At 35.7% G+C, this 17,765-nt stretch overlaps 2 protein-coding genes across 2 annotated transcripts; one reads left to right on the forward strand and one right to left on the reverse strand.

Moving 5' to 3' along the window:
- Positions 1-4,439: 4,439 nt before the first annotated feature.
- On the reverse strand, positions 4,440-4,949 carry LOC138890184 (uncharacterized mitochondrial protein AtMg00810-like). Its single transcript, XM_070173550.1, has one exon. The coding sequence runs from the start codon at positions 4,947-4,949 to the stop codon at positions 4,440-4,442; it is 510 nt and encodes a 169-aa protein (XP_070029651.1).
- A 4,453-nt stretch (positions 4,950-9,402) lies between these two features.
- LOC104214064 (protein TRACHEARY ELEMENT DIFFERENTIATION-RELATED 7A-like) lies at positions 9,403-11,651 on the forward strand. Its single transcript, XM_009763672.2, has 2 exons — positions 9,403-10,261; positions 11,585-11,651. The coding sequence occupies exon 1, from the start codon at positions 9,432-9,434 to the stop codon at positions 10,233-10,235; it is 804 nt and encodes a 267-aa protein (XP_009761974.1). The 5' UTR covers positions 9,403-9,431; the 3' UTR covers positions 10,236-10,261; positions 11,585-11,651.
- The last annotated feature ends 6,114 nt before the right edge of the window (positions 11,652-17,765 follow it).

Here is a 17,765-nt window from a genome sequence, read left to right on the forward strand (position 1 = left end):
CTGATTATAGCTAAAAACGAGGTAAAAGAGTATAGAATACGACAATATAATTAAATGCTAACAGTATAAAGTAACACAGGATAATAAGAATAACAACAACTATAACAGAGATAAAATAATCACAAAAGGAATACAGCTCAACACAGAGATAACAACCGGGGATCTCTCAGTAATCCGAGGATCTCTTAGTATCCTCAACATGTGTGTTGGGGATCTCTCGGTATCCTAAGGATCTCTTAGTATCCTCAATATATGTGCTGGGGATCTCTCGGTATCCCGAGGATCTCTTAGTATCCTCAATATACGTGCTCAAGATCTCTCGGTATCCCGCACTACAGTCCAAATCAATATATGTGCAGGGGATCTCCCGGAATACAAATCTGTAGTCCCAAAATAAACACACAACAACAACACAAAGAATACTCAATTCAATTCAAATTTCATACCAAGGTAAAACAGGTATTTCTAACCTAGCATGCTGCACATAGTTCAATTAAGGCAGTTCGAGCAAGTAAAGCAATTAATTCAACTAGACATACTTTCCTAAGCTAACAGCAGGCTTAAATTGCAAGTAGTATAAACAGGAAAGGAAACACAGTTAAGGTTGCTTAATAAAAACAGGATGTTCAACAATTAGCGCAAGTACACACTCGTCCAAAATCTATTCAAATCAATTGCATAATGTAAAGATAACTTCGAGTAACTGATTCCACTAATTAATTCTAAGCTAATACGCGAAATTAGGAAAAATGACCAAAATGCCCCCCGGACCCACGTCTCGGAATCGGGTAAAAGTTACGGATTATGAACTCTCATTCACTCACGAGTCTAACCATACCAAAATTATCCAAAGCCAATGTCAAATCTCCAATCAAAACTCGAAAATTAGGTCTAAGAACTTTTACAAAATTTTCCCTAATTTCTCACCCCAAATCTGAAATTAGATGATGAATTCATGTTTAGATTAATGGGTTATAAGCAAAAAGGAGTTAGGAATCATTACTCAATCGATATCTCTGAAAATCCCTCAAAAGCTCGCTCAAGTCCGAGCTCCCAAGCTCTAGTTTTGATAAAAATAACTAAACCCTCGACTTTGAAATTTTATATTCTGCCCAGGCAAATCCTTAATCGCGATCGCGGAAACTCCCACGTGATCACGAAGAGCAACATCACTGACCCCCAAATTAACCCTACACGAACGCGATAATACCTACGTGATCGCGATGTTGCACTGCTCAGCTCTACGCGATCGCGAAGAGCAACTTCCAAATCCTCATCTGCCTCACTTCTTCCTCTTCGTGAATGAGGCGTAGCCCACGCGTTTGCGATTTAACTCCTGCTATTACTACACGTTCGCACTCCCCTTCTCGCGATCGCGTAGAATAAAATCCCCTCTGCCTCATCCAAGCCTTCGCGATCGCGAGCCAACTTACGCGATCGCGATGAAGAAAAATCTGCAACAAAAACCAGTAAAATTTTGATCCTTCTCTAAGTCCAAAAATGGTCCGTTGAGCATCCGAAATACACCCGAGGCCCTCGGGACCTCAACCAAACATGTCAACCAATCCTAAGAACATCATTCAAACTTGTTCCAACCTTCAGAATGCTCAAAACACCAATTTAACATCGGATTCAAGCCTAAGAACTCCAAAAACTCTCAAAAAAGCTACGGACACGGGGCATTTCAAAAATTTAACTTTCGGCATTTCAAGCCTAAATAAGCTACGGATTTCCAAAATACAATCCGAACACGCCCCTAAGTCCGAAATCACCCAACGGAGCTAACAGAACTGACGGAATTCCATTCCGAGGCCATCTTCACAGTGCTCCAACTACGGTCCAAATTCTAAAGCTTAAGCTCTCCTTTAGGGACTAAGTGTCCCAAAACTCTCCGAAACTCAAAACCAAACATCCCGGCAAATCAAAATAGCAGAAACAAATACGGGGAAAGCAGTTAATAGGGGATCGGGGCATTAATTCTTAAAACAACCGGCCGAGTCGTTACCGTATAATATTGTAATGTATTGTTTTGATGTATACAATGTTTGGATAGATTGTATTATTTGTCGTCGTTTCATGATGTCATGCGCCAACAATATGAAAAATAAACTTGCAATATTATAAAGAAAAAGTAAGGGACGAGGCAATATTAATATATAAAAGGGAGGGTAAAGAATAAAATATAATTATTTAATAATAAAAAAAGGGGCAAGATGAGAGAAAAAAAGGTAACGACGCGACTACACCAAATCGGTCGTACCATGAAGTGGCACTTTTCATTGTTACATAACGACTGATTTAACTATACGATACAACAAAATTTAAGTAACAATAAAAATAAATATTGTATTTAAACAACAATACGATACAACACAACATGTAACTTGGATCCATAGGATTGATGCCCGGAGAAAGATGCAGAATGTTTCCTTTATCCAGCACCTCCAACTCCAACGCTAGTCCTATTGATTAGCAGAATATCAGAACTCGATGTGTGATAAATTGACTTCAAGCCCCCAAAATATAATGAAACACTCCAACGTCCTTGATTTTTAACTGGGAATCCAAAAAACCCTGAAGAGAACTAATCTCATACTCATTATATTCCTAGCAATTAAGTATCATCAGCATAAACTGCAAAAAGGTCAATGTAATGTCATGTTTGCTTACTATGGAACAACAAATCGTACTCTCTCTATCCCAATTTAAAGAATACTCTGTTTGTAGTTTGTCCAGCAAAGAATAATATATTTTTATATTTAAAAATAAATTTAAATTTTAATCTTTTTTGCGATCTTATACAGTCATACAAATATCTATATCAAAGTGCAGAAATATTCTATAATTTCCAGCAGCGACATGTCAAAGGACCATTTCAGCTAGATAATTGGCAACTACCAAGTATTAGAGTCAGATATGATAGTGCTAATTTTTTTGTAAGCTAATTGGTTTATGTAAAATAGGCTGGAAGAGAATTGTGATACTCCCTATGCTTTTTTTTTTGTTTATCACAGGGCCATGGCCTGTAATGTTGGAGTAATATTTCGGAAGTATAAAACCCCTCCCATCACTTTACAGGGAAAAAAGACCCTCTAATGATCATACCTTTCAACACTATCCATATGCTTTCCTTTTAATTTGTAAAGTCATTTTCGTCCAATCACATAAGTAGGTCTTTTAAGTCATACAAGCTAAGTCCTAAGTGTAATTTGTTTCTTAATGCTTTAAATTATTTCTGCATTCCTCGTGTCATGCTAGGCCTGACTATTCTTTATTTGGTAATATTCTCTATCTAATGAATGGAGAACCTGCTTTAAAATTGTCCACTCTGCCACCCCCCACCCCCTGACCCAGCATATGCTTCGACAAGAATCACACAAGGGTAGACTAGAAATAAATCGGAATAAATTACTATAATTTGTATGTCCTCGTCTATGGATTAGTCTGACATTCTTCACCAATTTTATAAGCGGAAGCTCTCTTATTTTCATATTTCTCATAATTTTTTGGGAAGAAAATAAAAGTTTTCATTGTTGTATTTGTTGGAATAAAAAATAATATCTCGCCCAAGAATAATATCTACGATAAATAATAATAATACAAGAGAGTAACAAAGACACCAAATCTTTTAACGGGCTAAAATATAATATCCAAGCGGAGCAATATTACCACTATAATATTACAACTCAGTAGTGCCAAGAGACTACTACAACTTCGAAAGAAATAACACTTTTTATTTTAAACATCTCATTACAATATTACTCCCACTCTCTATTTATCTCACAGACTATTATCTGTGGATTACTGTCACTGTTTTATGCTTCTCTCGTTTTTGGTGTGCTTGAAATGAATAGCTGAAGCCTCCTTTTATAGTAGTGAGAGACCGTTCCTCCAACCAATAAAAAGGTTGTATTTACAATTTGCATATTACAAATTGCCATAACTTGTTCCACCGTTCAAAACCAACTTCAAATTGGTTTTGCTATTTGGTTTTGCTGTTATTGCAACTTGTTACATTTACAACTTGATGTCATTTTTTTAATTGCTTTTTATTTAGATTGGTCCCACAAATCTCTCTCTTAATTTTGATTTTTCTTCATTCCTAGTCTTGATCTCAATCTTTGAAAATCTTCAAATTTGAGAGGCTTGGTAAAAATATCTGCAACTTGATCATGAGATTTCACATACTTGAGCTCGATTTCCTTCTTGGCAATGCATTCTCTGATGAAGTGATACCTTGTATCAATATGCTTGCTTCAATCATGATACACTGGATTCTTCGCAAGTGCCTGTGCGGATTTATTGTCAATACAAATCTCTGTAGCTTCAATTTGTGGTAAATTGAGCTCCTTCAACAATCTTCACAGCCAAATAGCATGACATGTATAGGATGTTGCTGCTATATATTCAGCTTCACAAGTCGAGAGAGTAACAATTGATTATTTTTTTGAACTCCAAGAAATAACAGAATCACCTAAGAAAAATATAAAACCAGTTGTACTTTCTCTATCATCAATATCTCGCGCATAATTACTATCACAAAATCCCATAAGGTTGAAATCACTAGAAGAAGAATAAAATAGCCCAAAGTCAATCGTACCTTTTAGGTAGCGAAGAATTCTTCTAGCGACTTTCAAGTGAGTGGAGGTAGGAGCTTCCATGAAGCGACTTACTATTCCAACTGCAAAGAGTATATCTGGCCTGGTACAAGTCAAGTACCTCAAACTTCCCACAAGACTTTTGAAAAATGTGGGATCCACTTTTTCTCCTTCATCAAACTTAGACAATTTTATTCCACTCTCCATCGGTGTGTTCACGGGGTTGCAATCGAGCATGTTGAACTTCTTCAATATCTCTTTTGTATAGCTTTCTTGAGAGATAAAAATTTCATCCTCCATCTGCTTCACTTCTAGGCCTAGGTAATATGGCATGAGCCCTACGTCTGTCATCTCGAACTCACGGGACATATCTTTCTTAAAAGCTTCAAACAAACTTAGGTTATTACTCTTGAAAATAGGATCATCAATATAAAGACAAACAAGTAAGAATCTCCATTAGTATGAACTTTAAGTTAAATAGCATATTCATGGAGACAACGAGTAAATCCGTTGTCTTGAAAATACTTGTCGATGCAACTATTCCATGCACGTGGGGCTTGCTCCAACCCATATAAAGCTTTGTTCAACTTCAACACTTTATCTTCATGGTTTTTGACCACGAAGCTCAATGGTTGTTCAACATAGACTTCTTCTTCAAGATAGCCATTCAAGAAGGCTAACTTGACATCTAGTTGATGGATCTTCCACTTCATTTGCGCCGCCAAAGGGATCAGCAAACGAATCGTCTCCATACGGGCAACAGGTGCATAGACTTCTTCATATTCAATGCCTTGTCTTTGCTTGTAGCCTTTAGCCACAAGTCATGCCTTGTATCTCTCCACATCTCCATCAGCATTCTTCTTTATCTTGTATACCCATTTCACTCCAATTGCTCGATGACCCTTGGGAAGAGCTGTTAACTCCCAAGTGTTGCTCTTCTCTATTGACTCAATCTCCTCCTCCATGGGTTGTCTCCACCTTTTGTTTGTAGCAGCTTCATCAAAGTTCATTGGTTCACTGTCAGCAAAGAGACAACATAAAAAATCAAAATTAGTAACTTCTTCTGTGTCCTCATAGAGCTCTTGAATACTCTGTGTCCTTTGTGGCTGTTCATTTGAACTTTTTTGAGAATAGGGAGATGCAACATTGGTTGGATAAGGAGGTGGACTTGTATCCAGCACAGGTTCCACGGTCTCTGGTTCTTCTTCATCACAAAAGTATGGAAGAAAATCATAGGAAGTTTCTTCCTGAGCTTCCCAATTCCATGCCAATTCTTCATCAAATTCAACATCACGACTCACCACTACCTTACCGCTGCTTGGGTTGTATAACTTGTAGCCTTTTGAACTCGTATCATAGCCAACAAACACATGCTTGACACTTCGATCGTCAAGCTTCGCTCTCCCTTAATGTGGCACATGAGCATAGGCCATGCTCCCAAATATTCTCAAGTGCTTGACACTTGGCTTTCTTCCACTCCATGCTTCTTGAGGGGTTTGATCTCTAACATTCCTTGTTGGAGACCTGTTGTTCAAATAAACTGTACAAGAAACAGCTTCGGCCCAAAATTCCTTGGGCATACTTTTAGCTTTCAACATACATCTAGCCATATTAAGAATCGTTCGATTCTTTCTCTCTGCAACTCCATTTTGTTGGGGTGAATAAGGTACCGTTAGAGGGCGATGAATTCCATGAGACTAATAGAAGTCATTAAATTCTTTTGAAGTGAATTCGCCTCCTCTATCATACCTTAAAGCTTTAATTTCATAGCCACTTTCTTTCTCCGCAAGTACTTTGAAATTTTTAAAAGCAACAAAAGCTTCAGATTTTTGGTTCAAGAAATAAACCCAATTCTTTGTACTAAAGTCATCAATGAAGAGAAGAAAGTATTTACTTTTACCAAAGAAAGATGGATTGATTGGTCCACACATATCAATATGAACAAGCTGGAGCGGTTTGGTTGATCTTGACATGGACTCCTTTGGAAAACTCCTCCTTGTATGTTTTCCAAGAAGACAAGCTTCACACAATTGATTTGGATAATTGATTGATGGTATATCATGTACCATGTTCTTTTCTCCCATTGATTTGAGAGCTTCAAATTTTAAGTGCCCAAATCGCATGTGCCAACACCATGATTCATCTCTCACATTAGCCTTCAAACACTTTGCATCAATTGTTTTAAGATTCAGAGAAAATAATCTATTCTTTGCCATATGCACTTTAGCCATTAGAATTCCATTTGAATCTCTAAGACAAAGATGCATATTTTTCATGTGGATGTCATATTCATTTTCAAGAAGTTGGCCCAAACTCAAAGTATTACTTTTTAATTTTGGGACATAATAAACATCTTGAATATACTTGTGGTCACCATTTTTATAAGAGATCAGAATCGTACCTATCCCTTCGATTTGAATCTTTGAGATATCTACAAATACCACATTACCTCTCACCGTTTTATTAATCTCCACAAACTTTTCTTTTCATCCACACATATGATTGCTTGCTCCATTGTCCAAATACCACGAGCTGCAATCAGCCATGTCTTCTTCCTTGAGTGCCAGCAATAACATTGACTCATCTTCTTCTTTCTTGTCGTCAACAAGGTTAGCTTTTTCTTCAATACTGCTATGACATTCCCAAGAGTAATGGCCAAATTTATGACAATTATAACACTCAATTTTTGATTTGTCATACATTTGTCCATTATTTTCTTGGTAGTAGCCACGTCTTCTTCCTCCTCTTCGTCCACGACCACGACCTCTGAATGTTTGGTGGATTTTAACTTCATTGTTGAAGTTGTTACTATTAGTTCTTCCTTTTCCATGACCTCCACGGCCTCGTCCTCACTCATTCCCTCGATATCTTTTTTCATCTCCATAATCCTTAAATGATGCCTGAGTTTTAAGAAGTTGCTCCAATGGCACTTCTTGTCTCCTCTTGATCTTTTCTTCATGGGCCTGTAAAGAACCCTCCAATTGCTCCACCATCATTGAGTCTAAATCTTTAGACTCGTCAATAGCACACACCACAAAATCAAATTTAGGTGTTAAAGTGCGAAAGATCTTTTCTACCACATGGACATCTTCTATGTCCTCTTGGTATCTTCTTAATTAATTTACAACAACCTTCACTTTTGAACAATAATCCGAAATACATTCGGATTCCTTCATTTTTAAAATTTCAAAATCAGCCCTTAGAGTTTGAAGTTTTACCTTCCTCACCTTGTCAACTCCTTGCAGAGAATTTTGTAAAATCTCTCAAGCTTCCTTTGAGGTGGTAGCATCTGCAACCTTCTCAAACATGACATCATCCAAATATTGGTGGATGAGCGTGAAGGCTTGTTGATCCTTCTTCCTCGTCTCTGCCAAGACATCTTTTTCATTTTGAGACAGAGCTTCCTCATTATCGGGTTTTGCATACCATCTATCTACGATTTCCCACACATCCTGAGAGCCAAGAATGGCTTTCATACGTAGACAACATTTCTTATAATTATCTTTTGTGAGACGGGGATACTGAAAAGACAACGGACTATTATTCGTCATGGCTCTAATACCACGTTGTTGGGATAAAAAATAATATCCCGCCCAGGAATAATATCCACGATAAATAACAATAACACAAGAGAGTAACAAAAACATCAAATCTTTTAGTGGGGTAAAATACAATACCCGAGCGGAGTAATATTACCACTATAATATTACAACTCAGTAGTGCCAAGAGACTACTACAACTTTAAAAGAAATAACACTCTTTATTTTAAACACCTCACTACATATTACTCTCACTCTCTACTTATCTCACAGACTACTATCTGCTCTCATTGCTTTATACTTTTCTCGTTTTTGGTGTTCTTGAAATGAATAGTTTAAGCCTCCTTTTATAGTAGCGAGAGACCGTTCCTCTAACCAATCAAAAGGCTGTATTTACAATTTCCATATTGCAAATTGCCATAACTTGTTCCACCGTTCAAAATCAAACTTCAAATTGGTTTTGCTATTTGGTTTTGCTGTTATTGCAACTTGTTACATTTGCAACTTGATATCATTTTTTTCTCTTTTTTTTTAATTCCTTTTTATTTAGACTGGTCCCACAATATTCCCACAAGAGGAATTGATGGTTCCCACTGTTCATGATTAATAGGAAAAGATTATCTGAACTTCCCTGCAATTAGAGTTTTCCCTCTATGTTTTCAGATTAAGAAACTTCCTCGGCCTTATTTTTTAGCAAAAAATTCATCGGCCATTTGGGTGAGTTTATTGTTTTCATTCCAATCTAAGGAGAACAAATTTTTAATCAAAAATAAAAGAGGACCAAAAGAATACAGCTTGGATTACCTCATCGGAGAATCTGGCATATGGACCAACTCAGTTTCGTTATATTTCTGGTTAGATTCCGTTACCAACAAGCATATTGAATAGTATATAAGCTTAATTTAGAAACCGAACTTTGTTTTCTCTCGGTACGGCGACTATAAATAAATAGACATGTGGATAATGAAAGTGTTTTGAAATTGCATCACTAGCATAATATTACTGTTTTAAGCTGGCTTTGCTCCATAATAATGACACCAACCCCACGTTCCTTAATAGAAATAATAATGTCAAAGCAAGTCAAGATACTATCAATTATTCTAGAGTTGTTAAACTCAAAACAATAGGTTACAACAAACATTAAAATGCTTATGTTTAATCAGCTCCATTTTATAAGTGTTCTTTAAACTGTGTAAGATGCGTTAATATTAATTCACTATATATTAGGTAGTCCAATACTCAACGTAGGTGCCTCTTTTCCTGATCAAAGAAAGCTATAATAATTGCAATAAAAATGCCTTCTCGTAAGCGCATTGCAATGGCTTATACTTATTGTTCTCCACCTCCACCAACTCTGCCCTCTAATGATCCGACACCACCACCACCGGCGGTTCCGACGACTCCACCGCCAAATTTAACACCTCCTGGTGGTAGTAAGGATACTCCACCTACAAACCCTCCTCCAACATTTCCACCACCAACATCTCCTCCACCACAAACTCGGACTTCACCACCAAATAATTCCCATAGTCCTCTTTCACCTCCACAATTAATTACTCCGAGTTCACCACCAAACAATTCCAAGAGTCCTATTTCACCACCACAAACTCCGACTTCACCACCAAACAATTCCAAGAATCCTCCTCTTTCACCACCACAGACTCCGAGTTCACCATCACCAAACAATTCCAAGATTCCACTTTCACCAACTTATTCACCACCAAATGCGTCGCAATCTCCAGCTTCTTCACCAAGAACACCATCTTCAATGGCCCCACAAAACTCACATTCATCACCAATGTTAGCACCTTCATCACTACCTTCAGAAGGTGGTAAAGTTCCTTCACTCTCTCCACCTCCAGCATTAACACCACTTCCCACGCCGACTATTCCTTCGACTACTTTTCCTCCACCACCATCAAGTAATAGTATTAATGTTGCTCCTCCTCCCCCAGGGGGAGGTGGAAAACACACAACAACAATCTTAGCCGTAGGCGTATCAATTGGCGGTCTCTTCTTCCTAGCCTTTGTTGTTGCTCTCTTTTGCTTATATAAGAAGAAAAAGAAGCGCGTCAGGGTTCCAGCTACAAATGCTTGATAACTTATTGTCTTCTGCCTTACGATGTAAATTAAATCTTTTAATTGTCAATATTTGTGTATTGTATGATTTTTCATCCATCTTGTTATTATGCGGTTAATTTCCTGTTCTATGCAGGAAATGTAAACTTGGTAATTTATGTTCCATTTTTTCTAGCTCATGCTTCCTTCTTTTTTCTTTACTATTTCTTTCTACTCCAATCAATGCCATGATCTTTCTTTATCTTGAATTCTTTCGGTCCACCTCTTTGGAAACGGTCTATCTATCTTTATAGGGTAAGGACAAGGTCTACGCGCGTATACACTATCCTTCATAGGCCCCACTTATGAAATTAAACTGAGTTTGTTGTTATTTCAGTCCACCTCCACTCATTAATGTCAAGAATCATTTTATTTTATTTTTGAATTCTTTCAGTCCACCTCTTCGGAAACATCTTCTCTATCTTTTTAGAATGTGGGTAAGGTGTGCGTACACACTACCTCCCCAAACCCTACTTATAGAATTAAACTAGGTTTGTTATTGTTGGTGGTGTTGTTTCAGTCCACCTCTCACTCATTAATGTCAAGAATCATTTCTTACGGAAGCACTACAGGATCTTTTCACAAACTACTGCTTTTGAGAGCCAACATCCATTCTAAAAGTACATGGATATGTGAGTACATGAAGAATTTTTGTTTTCTTGAATAGGCAAAAGCAACCGTCTGAAATAGAGTATTAAATATTTTTGGAATTTTACCTTTCTATACATTATTTTGAAACTTTATTACCTTCCATATTCAAGTTTCAGTTTAATTACATAAGCATATATAATTTACCAATTATATACCCTTTAGGAATTAAATAAGTATCCCTTTATATTATGAATTGAATAAGTAATCAATTATTTCTCATCTTTATTCTCTCTCCCTCCTGCGCGCTCTCTCTCTCTCTCCGTCTCTCTCTCTCTCTCTCCACATCTCTCTCTGTCTCTCAATCTCTCATTCTTTGTTCTTTCCCCATTTTTTCTTCCTCTAATGTCCTCTATTTTTATCCTTCATGTTGTAGATATTTTTAATGGAATTCATCAATGGATTTCAATCGTTTTACTATAGAGTTTTAACTTAGCAATTTCCTTCCATGTTGCACAATTGGTGTTTAAATTGAAATTGTCAATCAATAAATTTTGAAGATGTCTGACTATCCATCATTAACAGCTATTAAAAAGCTTTGAAGTTTTGAATTCGAGTTTGAGTTTTCAAAAATCACTATTTGTTTGGATTGGGTATTGTTGCATACAATTGAGAATGTTGTTTGGAGTTTATATCTCAATTTTGAGGGTGTCTGGTGAAGGTTAGCCTTGATTTTGGCAGAAGAAGAAGAAGAAGAAGAAGAAGAAGAAGAAGAAGAAAGAAGAAGAAGAAGAAGAAGAAGAAGAAGAAGAAGACGAAGACGACATGACATACAATATACTTACGAAATTATAGTAAAGTTGTAGTATAATTGTATATAAATTGTATTATGTTGTAGTTATATTTTTTTTATTTGAATGTTGTATGAAAGTTGAACAATAGTTGTGTAATGTATGAATCGTTGTATAAAATTTGCATTTAAGTTATCAATACAATCTTTTTACATAAAGTTATTGATATGTATCAAAATTGTATTAAGAGAGTAAGTTTTGATTGGAATTTTAGAGATGAAGAAGCACACACCACAGACAAAATATATACAAATCAGATACAAAATATATACAAAGACATATTGTATAAAGTTTATATAAAAATTGTATTTAAGTTGATGATATTGTAGTTGTGTACAACTGAATAGAAATAATGTATGAAAGTTGTAGATAAATTACAAATAAGTTGTATAATATAATTAGTTGAATGAAATTTATTTTTTATCATTTCATGTAGTATAAATATTACTACTTCCTATTAATTATTATGATTTTCTTTTTCTATTTTAAAAACCTGCAGGACAATAGAACTTGGATATTAAACTGGACTCTATTCCTCTAGTATTAATCAATTTCGTCTCAAGGCAGCTCATAAGCGGCGGTTTCAAGCTTTATAAAAAAGTTAATGCCAACTCAGAGATCATTCTATTTTATATTTTAATATTTGTACTTTAAAAAGTGATCTAATAAAAATAATACTTGAATGCTCCAGCAAGTAATTTACAACCATTGTTGCAGGAAGTAGCTTCATTGCTAAAGGTGATAAAGACTTCAGCAAGGCAATTAAGGATCCAATGTATGCTCGAATACGTAAAGCTCTTTACTCAGATAACCTACCTAATATGTTGAAGCTTCAGAACTGCTAGACCTGAAAAAAGATGCAGTTTCTCTTAATGAAAATCGCCCCGAGGCAAAGGTTCATAGAGACAATTACATCTTTAGCTTACCGGATCAGGAGGATTTGAAGGCCAGACATAAAAATATGTCGATTATAATACAGTTTTTTAAGGATAAAAAAAAGACCGAAACAATGAGCAAACAGAAATCCCAAAATATAAGTTCGATCTGGACAGAAGAGAGGGAGAGGAGCGAAAAAAGGAAAAGGGTATAACTAAAACTCTTGATTGAAGGCACTAATAATGGATTGAGAGCCTTTTAAGGTGGATTGTATATATTTTGTAGCTAAAATATGTTTAGGTCGGGTGAATACAAAAACTTGGACATTTTTCGTAATAAGGTTTCAAATAGCGTATATGAATGAAAAATCCAATATTTTTTGGGTTCTCAATCTTTGGGCCACTTTAACCAAATTGCTGGGAAAGTATCCTATCTAGTAGTGGGATCTTTATACAAATAGCTATCCAGATTCACTTTTTATTTTTTCTAGCCGGTATATATAGATTAAACGCTAATTATACACATTTATTCATATATTATACATGAATTTAATATATATTCACCGGCTATTTTTAGTTTAAACACTTGAATGACCGGATATTTAGGTTAATTCTTCCCCAAGGGTGAAGCCAGTATATATAAAAGATGAGAAATTTTCATAAAACACTATAGTTTAGAGCCTAATAATTATTGTTTGTCTAATTACTATCCGTAGCTATTGTTTATTTGTTACTAGCTTGTATCACTTTTATTCAAACACAAAACGAATAAAGCTTGTGTCAACTGTATTAGTTCGTGCAACGAATACAACCTGTATCAACTGTATTCATTCGCGTAACGAACATGTATCGACTACTGTATTAGTTCGTGCAACGAATACAATCTGTATCAACTGTATTCATTCACGTAACGAACATGTATCGACTGTATTAGTTCGCGCAATGAATACAGATAAAGCGAAATAGAGAAATACAGGAAAAAAATGCTCTTGTTGAGAGCCAACCTCAAGACCTCCGCTAACTAAGCATGCCCTCTAATCAACTGAGCTACGAGAACTCGTTGCTCTCTTGTTTCAGTTCTCTTGTTTTATCAATTTGCTATAAAATTTAAATATAGCTACGAATGATTAATTTGCTGAAGATATAGCATTGAATGGTAAATACTGTATAAATAGTTGATATGCCGTGTAATTTTCCATAAAAGATAAAAGAATATTCTAGGCCCATTATTCAAAAAATGGACCAACACATAGTTCCGTACACATAGGAGTAGTCCTATTCGTCTTGTTTGTACATGAATTTCCAATCTCGCAGTAAATGACCAGAAGTGTAGTAAAATTGCTTTTAGAACTCAAGATGCTTACTAAACTCACAGGATAACGCTTTGATATTTTATTATCCAGGCCTATTTACTAAAGAATAATAACAATAACAAAAAACTAGAGGCTATTTCTTAGTTCATTGCTGAGAAAAGACTGTGGAGTGTATATTAGGGGTGAGCATCGATCGGTTCGGTCCGGTTGTGAATATTATCGGTTCGACATATTGGTTATCGGTTTATAAATATGCTAAACCGATAATCGAATCGATAAGATATCGGTTATCGGGTATCAGTTTGTAGGTTATCAATCCTTATCTGTTCGGTTATCGGTTTACCCGATAAGAATAAAAAATATCCAAAAATCATGTTTTTATTATAGAAATCGTGATCATACTTCTAAGAGAAAGGAACTGACTTTTAGCTCATAAGAAAAGATGGATTAAATTTCAACTTTAAAAAGGAAAACTTTCTTTATTTACATTTGAAAATCCCAATATAATCTCAATTTTTAAAGTTATAAGTTAGTAGGGGGAAGGAATAAAATATTTAATAATCTATCTTACTAACTATCTCACTGGGGGCAGGCATAATGAACAGAAAAATAATAAAATCATAATCTTGTAAATACTAAAGAGTAGTGCAATAAAAGAAACAAATAGAAAAACTAAAAATCTAAATAATTAATTCTTTAAAGTATAAAACTAAGAATCTTAACTGAAGAATTAAGATGAGAAATTTAGAAAAGTTTAAAACTTATTCTAAGGATTAAGGTTTCAAGATGAAAAGTAACTGCTGAGAGAATTGAGAAAATGAAACCATAAGGTGGCTTTATATACTTAGTGAGTAAAACAATAATTTTGTTAAAACTTATTGGGCTATCGGTTAAACCGTTAATAAAATTGGACAAACCGAGACCCGAACCATTAACCCAATAGTCAAATAACATTAAACCGTTATCGAATCATTTACCCAATAACCCGATATCGATAACCCAATAGCATTTTATCGGTTCGGACTATCGGTTATACTCGATATATGCCCAGCCCTAGTGTATATATGAACTAGGGGTGGGCAATTTGAGCCCAAATTCATTTGACCGGCCCAAGCCCAACCCTACCAAAGTTGTGCTGGTCATTAATACGCCCATTTATTGAAAGTGCATCTTGATCGAACCCATTCAGCTCATCTAAAGTTGGGTGATTTTTAGCCCAAATTGATCCAGGAGTAACTTTGCTAAAATATTTTTAAAATAATTTTCTTGTTGCTTGATATGTTATATATGTCCATAACAAAAGAAAAAAGTTTTATTTGATAATTAAGCAATTTATAATAAAACAATACACATAATTAAAATTTGGTAAAAATTAAGCGAGTTGGACTTTGATCCAAATTTATAACTTTTACCAAATTTTAGCCCAACTTGACCCAACATGTCTCCGTTACTTTTGAGCGGATCAGTAACTTGAACTAGTCATTGATCTGCCTGTTTATTAATTCAACTCTTTTTAACTCGTCCGAAATTAGCCAAACTCACTCGTTTGACATCCCTAACATGAACTATGAAGTCTTTCTCTGCAAAAGAACGAGTGTCGATGAAGTTTTTGTCTTTCTCAAAGTTATTTTAGAAGTGGGATGGCCACAGTTGTGATTAGATTACAGTAGTACGGTTACATTTCCAGTGCATTTTACCGAATTGTCATATTGTAAGCAGTAAGAAAATAATATTTTGTACTAATTTATTTACATGTGAAAAGTGTGGTAGAGTGAGAAGTAAAAAGAAAAAACGGTCACGTAATGCTTCATTATTCTTCTCCCACTAAGGTTGAGTATAACCCTTTCATGCTTGTCTTTCTTCGACAAAGACCCCAGGTGGTAGGAACTAGGAAGTTGCGCTATGTAGGGGTCTTCAACAATTTTAATTAAGAGAAATAACAAAATATCTTGTTGTTGATAATATTTTTTTTTCATGGTTTTTCTATTACTGTATTTCTTGTAAACAGTAAATATTACTATAACTGTGTTTTGCTTGAGTCAAAAATCTATCGAAAACAGACTCTTTATTTTTACAAGGTAAAGTAAGATTACATATATATTATCCTCCTCAGACCTCACTTGTGAAATTACGTTGGATTTGTTATTGTTGTTCTTGTGAAGGTATTCAACGTATTAAGTGAGAAATCGAGGTTCTTTACCTTTTTAAATAAAAATTTATAAATTTAAAATTACATGAAAAAACTTCTTATATTTAATAATCCAAAATATTTTTAAAGATTAAATAATTATAGTTTAAGAAAATTTATTTGATTTCCTAGAGGTCCCACTTAAATTGATTTTTTGGTTGTTTTCACATATATTAACAAATTCATTTTTTACTATTAATTAATAATGAATTGACCATATTAACCTTAATTTGTTCATAAAAAATATAACAAATTCTTTTAGGTCTTTTACTCCAAGGGCAACGTTGAAAAAAAAAGTTAATTCCTTCTTGATATCTGTTTACCCTCAAAATCGGATAACAATTAAATTTATAAGTGATCTTAAGGATACGCGGATTAATTTGGTACAAAGAAATAATTAAGTTAGATTGAGTAAATAATGATTTATAAATTCAAACCACGCGAGGCGGATGATTCCAACCTTAATGAAATATTCACCCTCGATCCGAGCTTACAACGGCCAGTACTGATGAACAAGAAAATGAGCTTTCAATAACATTGAAAATAGTAGTATATCGATTTGGAATGCGTGTTATAATTCCCTCAATGAATTATCAGATCCTCATTTATATAGTAGGGAAATCCTAATCTAGGTATAATTCCATAAAAGGTAATAAATCTTCTGTTTAACTGATTGTCGGTTCTTCATTGATACATGTCGAGATCCACGCCATGCTAGCCGACCGGTCACGGATATTTCGGCCTTCTGTTGGCCGTGTTTGATTACCGAACAGTGTTCTTCGGAGTCTTTTGGGGTTCAAACCGATCCCGGATCATGACCCTGGAAATTCTCGAGGGTGGGCGTCAATCCCCCTAACTCTGACTCGATGAAATCCCTACCTCGATTTTGGTCCCTCATCTTTATGCTCGAGCTCAGTTTATCCTATCGGAGACCGGGGGGACCATGAGCCCGGTTTTACCTGTATACAGATAGTCCCCTCGTTTCTCGGAGAGTAAGTTGACGCGAAACGACATGAGCTCCCTAATACCTTCCTTAATACACCGTGACAGAAACAACAAAAAACCCGAAACATCTCGTTAGTTATGTCATTATGAAAATAAATGCATGTCAGGCGTCGGTTGGCTTTCTCTGGACGCGAAACCTCGCAGAAACCCTATAAAAATCCTCTCCTTTGTTCATTTTTTACTTTACGTCCAACTGTCTACCCTCGTACCCTCAGGATTTCATTGTAGCATTTTTACCTCCATCACTCAAGGCTCCTTAGTACATTGAAACATTTTTACGCATTCTCTACTCAAGCCAACACATATGAGCTTTCAACCTTTCTCTATCTTTTCCAACCTTTCCAGATAACAATGGCGAAAACCTCCAAATCTATCCCCCAAAAATATGCTCATTCTTCTTCACGGCCGACCACTGAGGTCGAGGAGACCGCCCCTGATATGGTTATCCTCGAGAGGTCCACTTCGGGCGTGGCCGCTGATGAACCGACAGAAAAGCCCCCTTGAAAATGTTTGTCCCTCGGGGGTGTTCGATTAATGATGACTTCAAAGTCGAGATGCCGTCTTCGGTTTAAGGTCGATGTGAGGTATTTTCAAGGTACATCTGCTTTATTACTGAGGTCGTTCTCCCTACAGTTCGAAAAGACTGCGGCTAGACAGATAAGGAAGTAGTGATTCCCGGGCCTATGACGA

The sequence above is a fragment of the Nicotiana sylvestris genome, chromosome 4 (genome assembly GCF_000393655.2).
Source record: "Nicotiana sylvestris chromosome 4, ASM39365v2, whole genome shotgun sequence".
In the NCBI taxonomy this organism is placed as follows: Eukaryota; Viridiplantae; Streptophyta; class Magnoliopsida; order Solanales; family Solanaceae; genus Nicotiana; species Nicotiana sylvestris.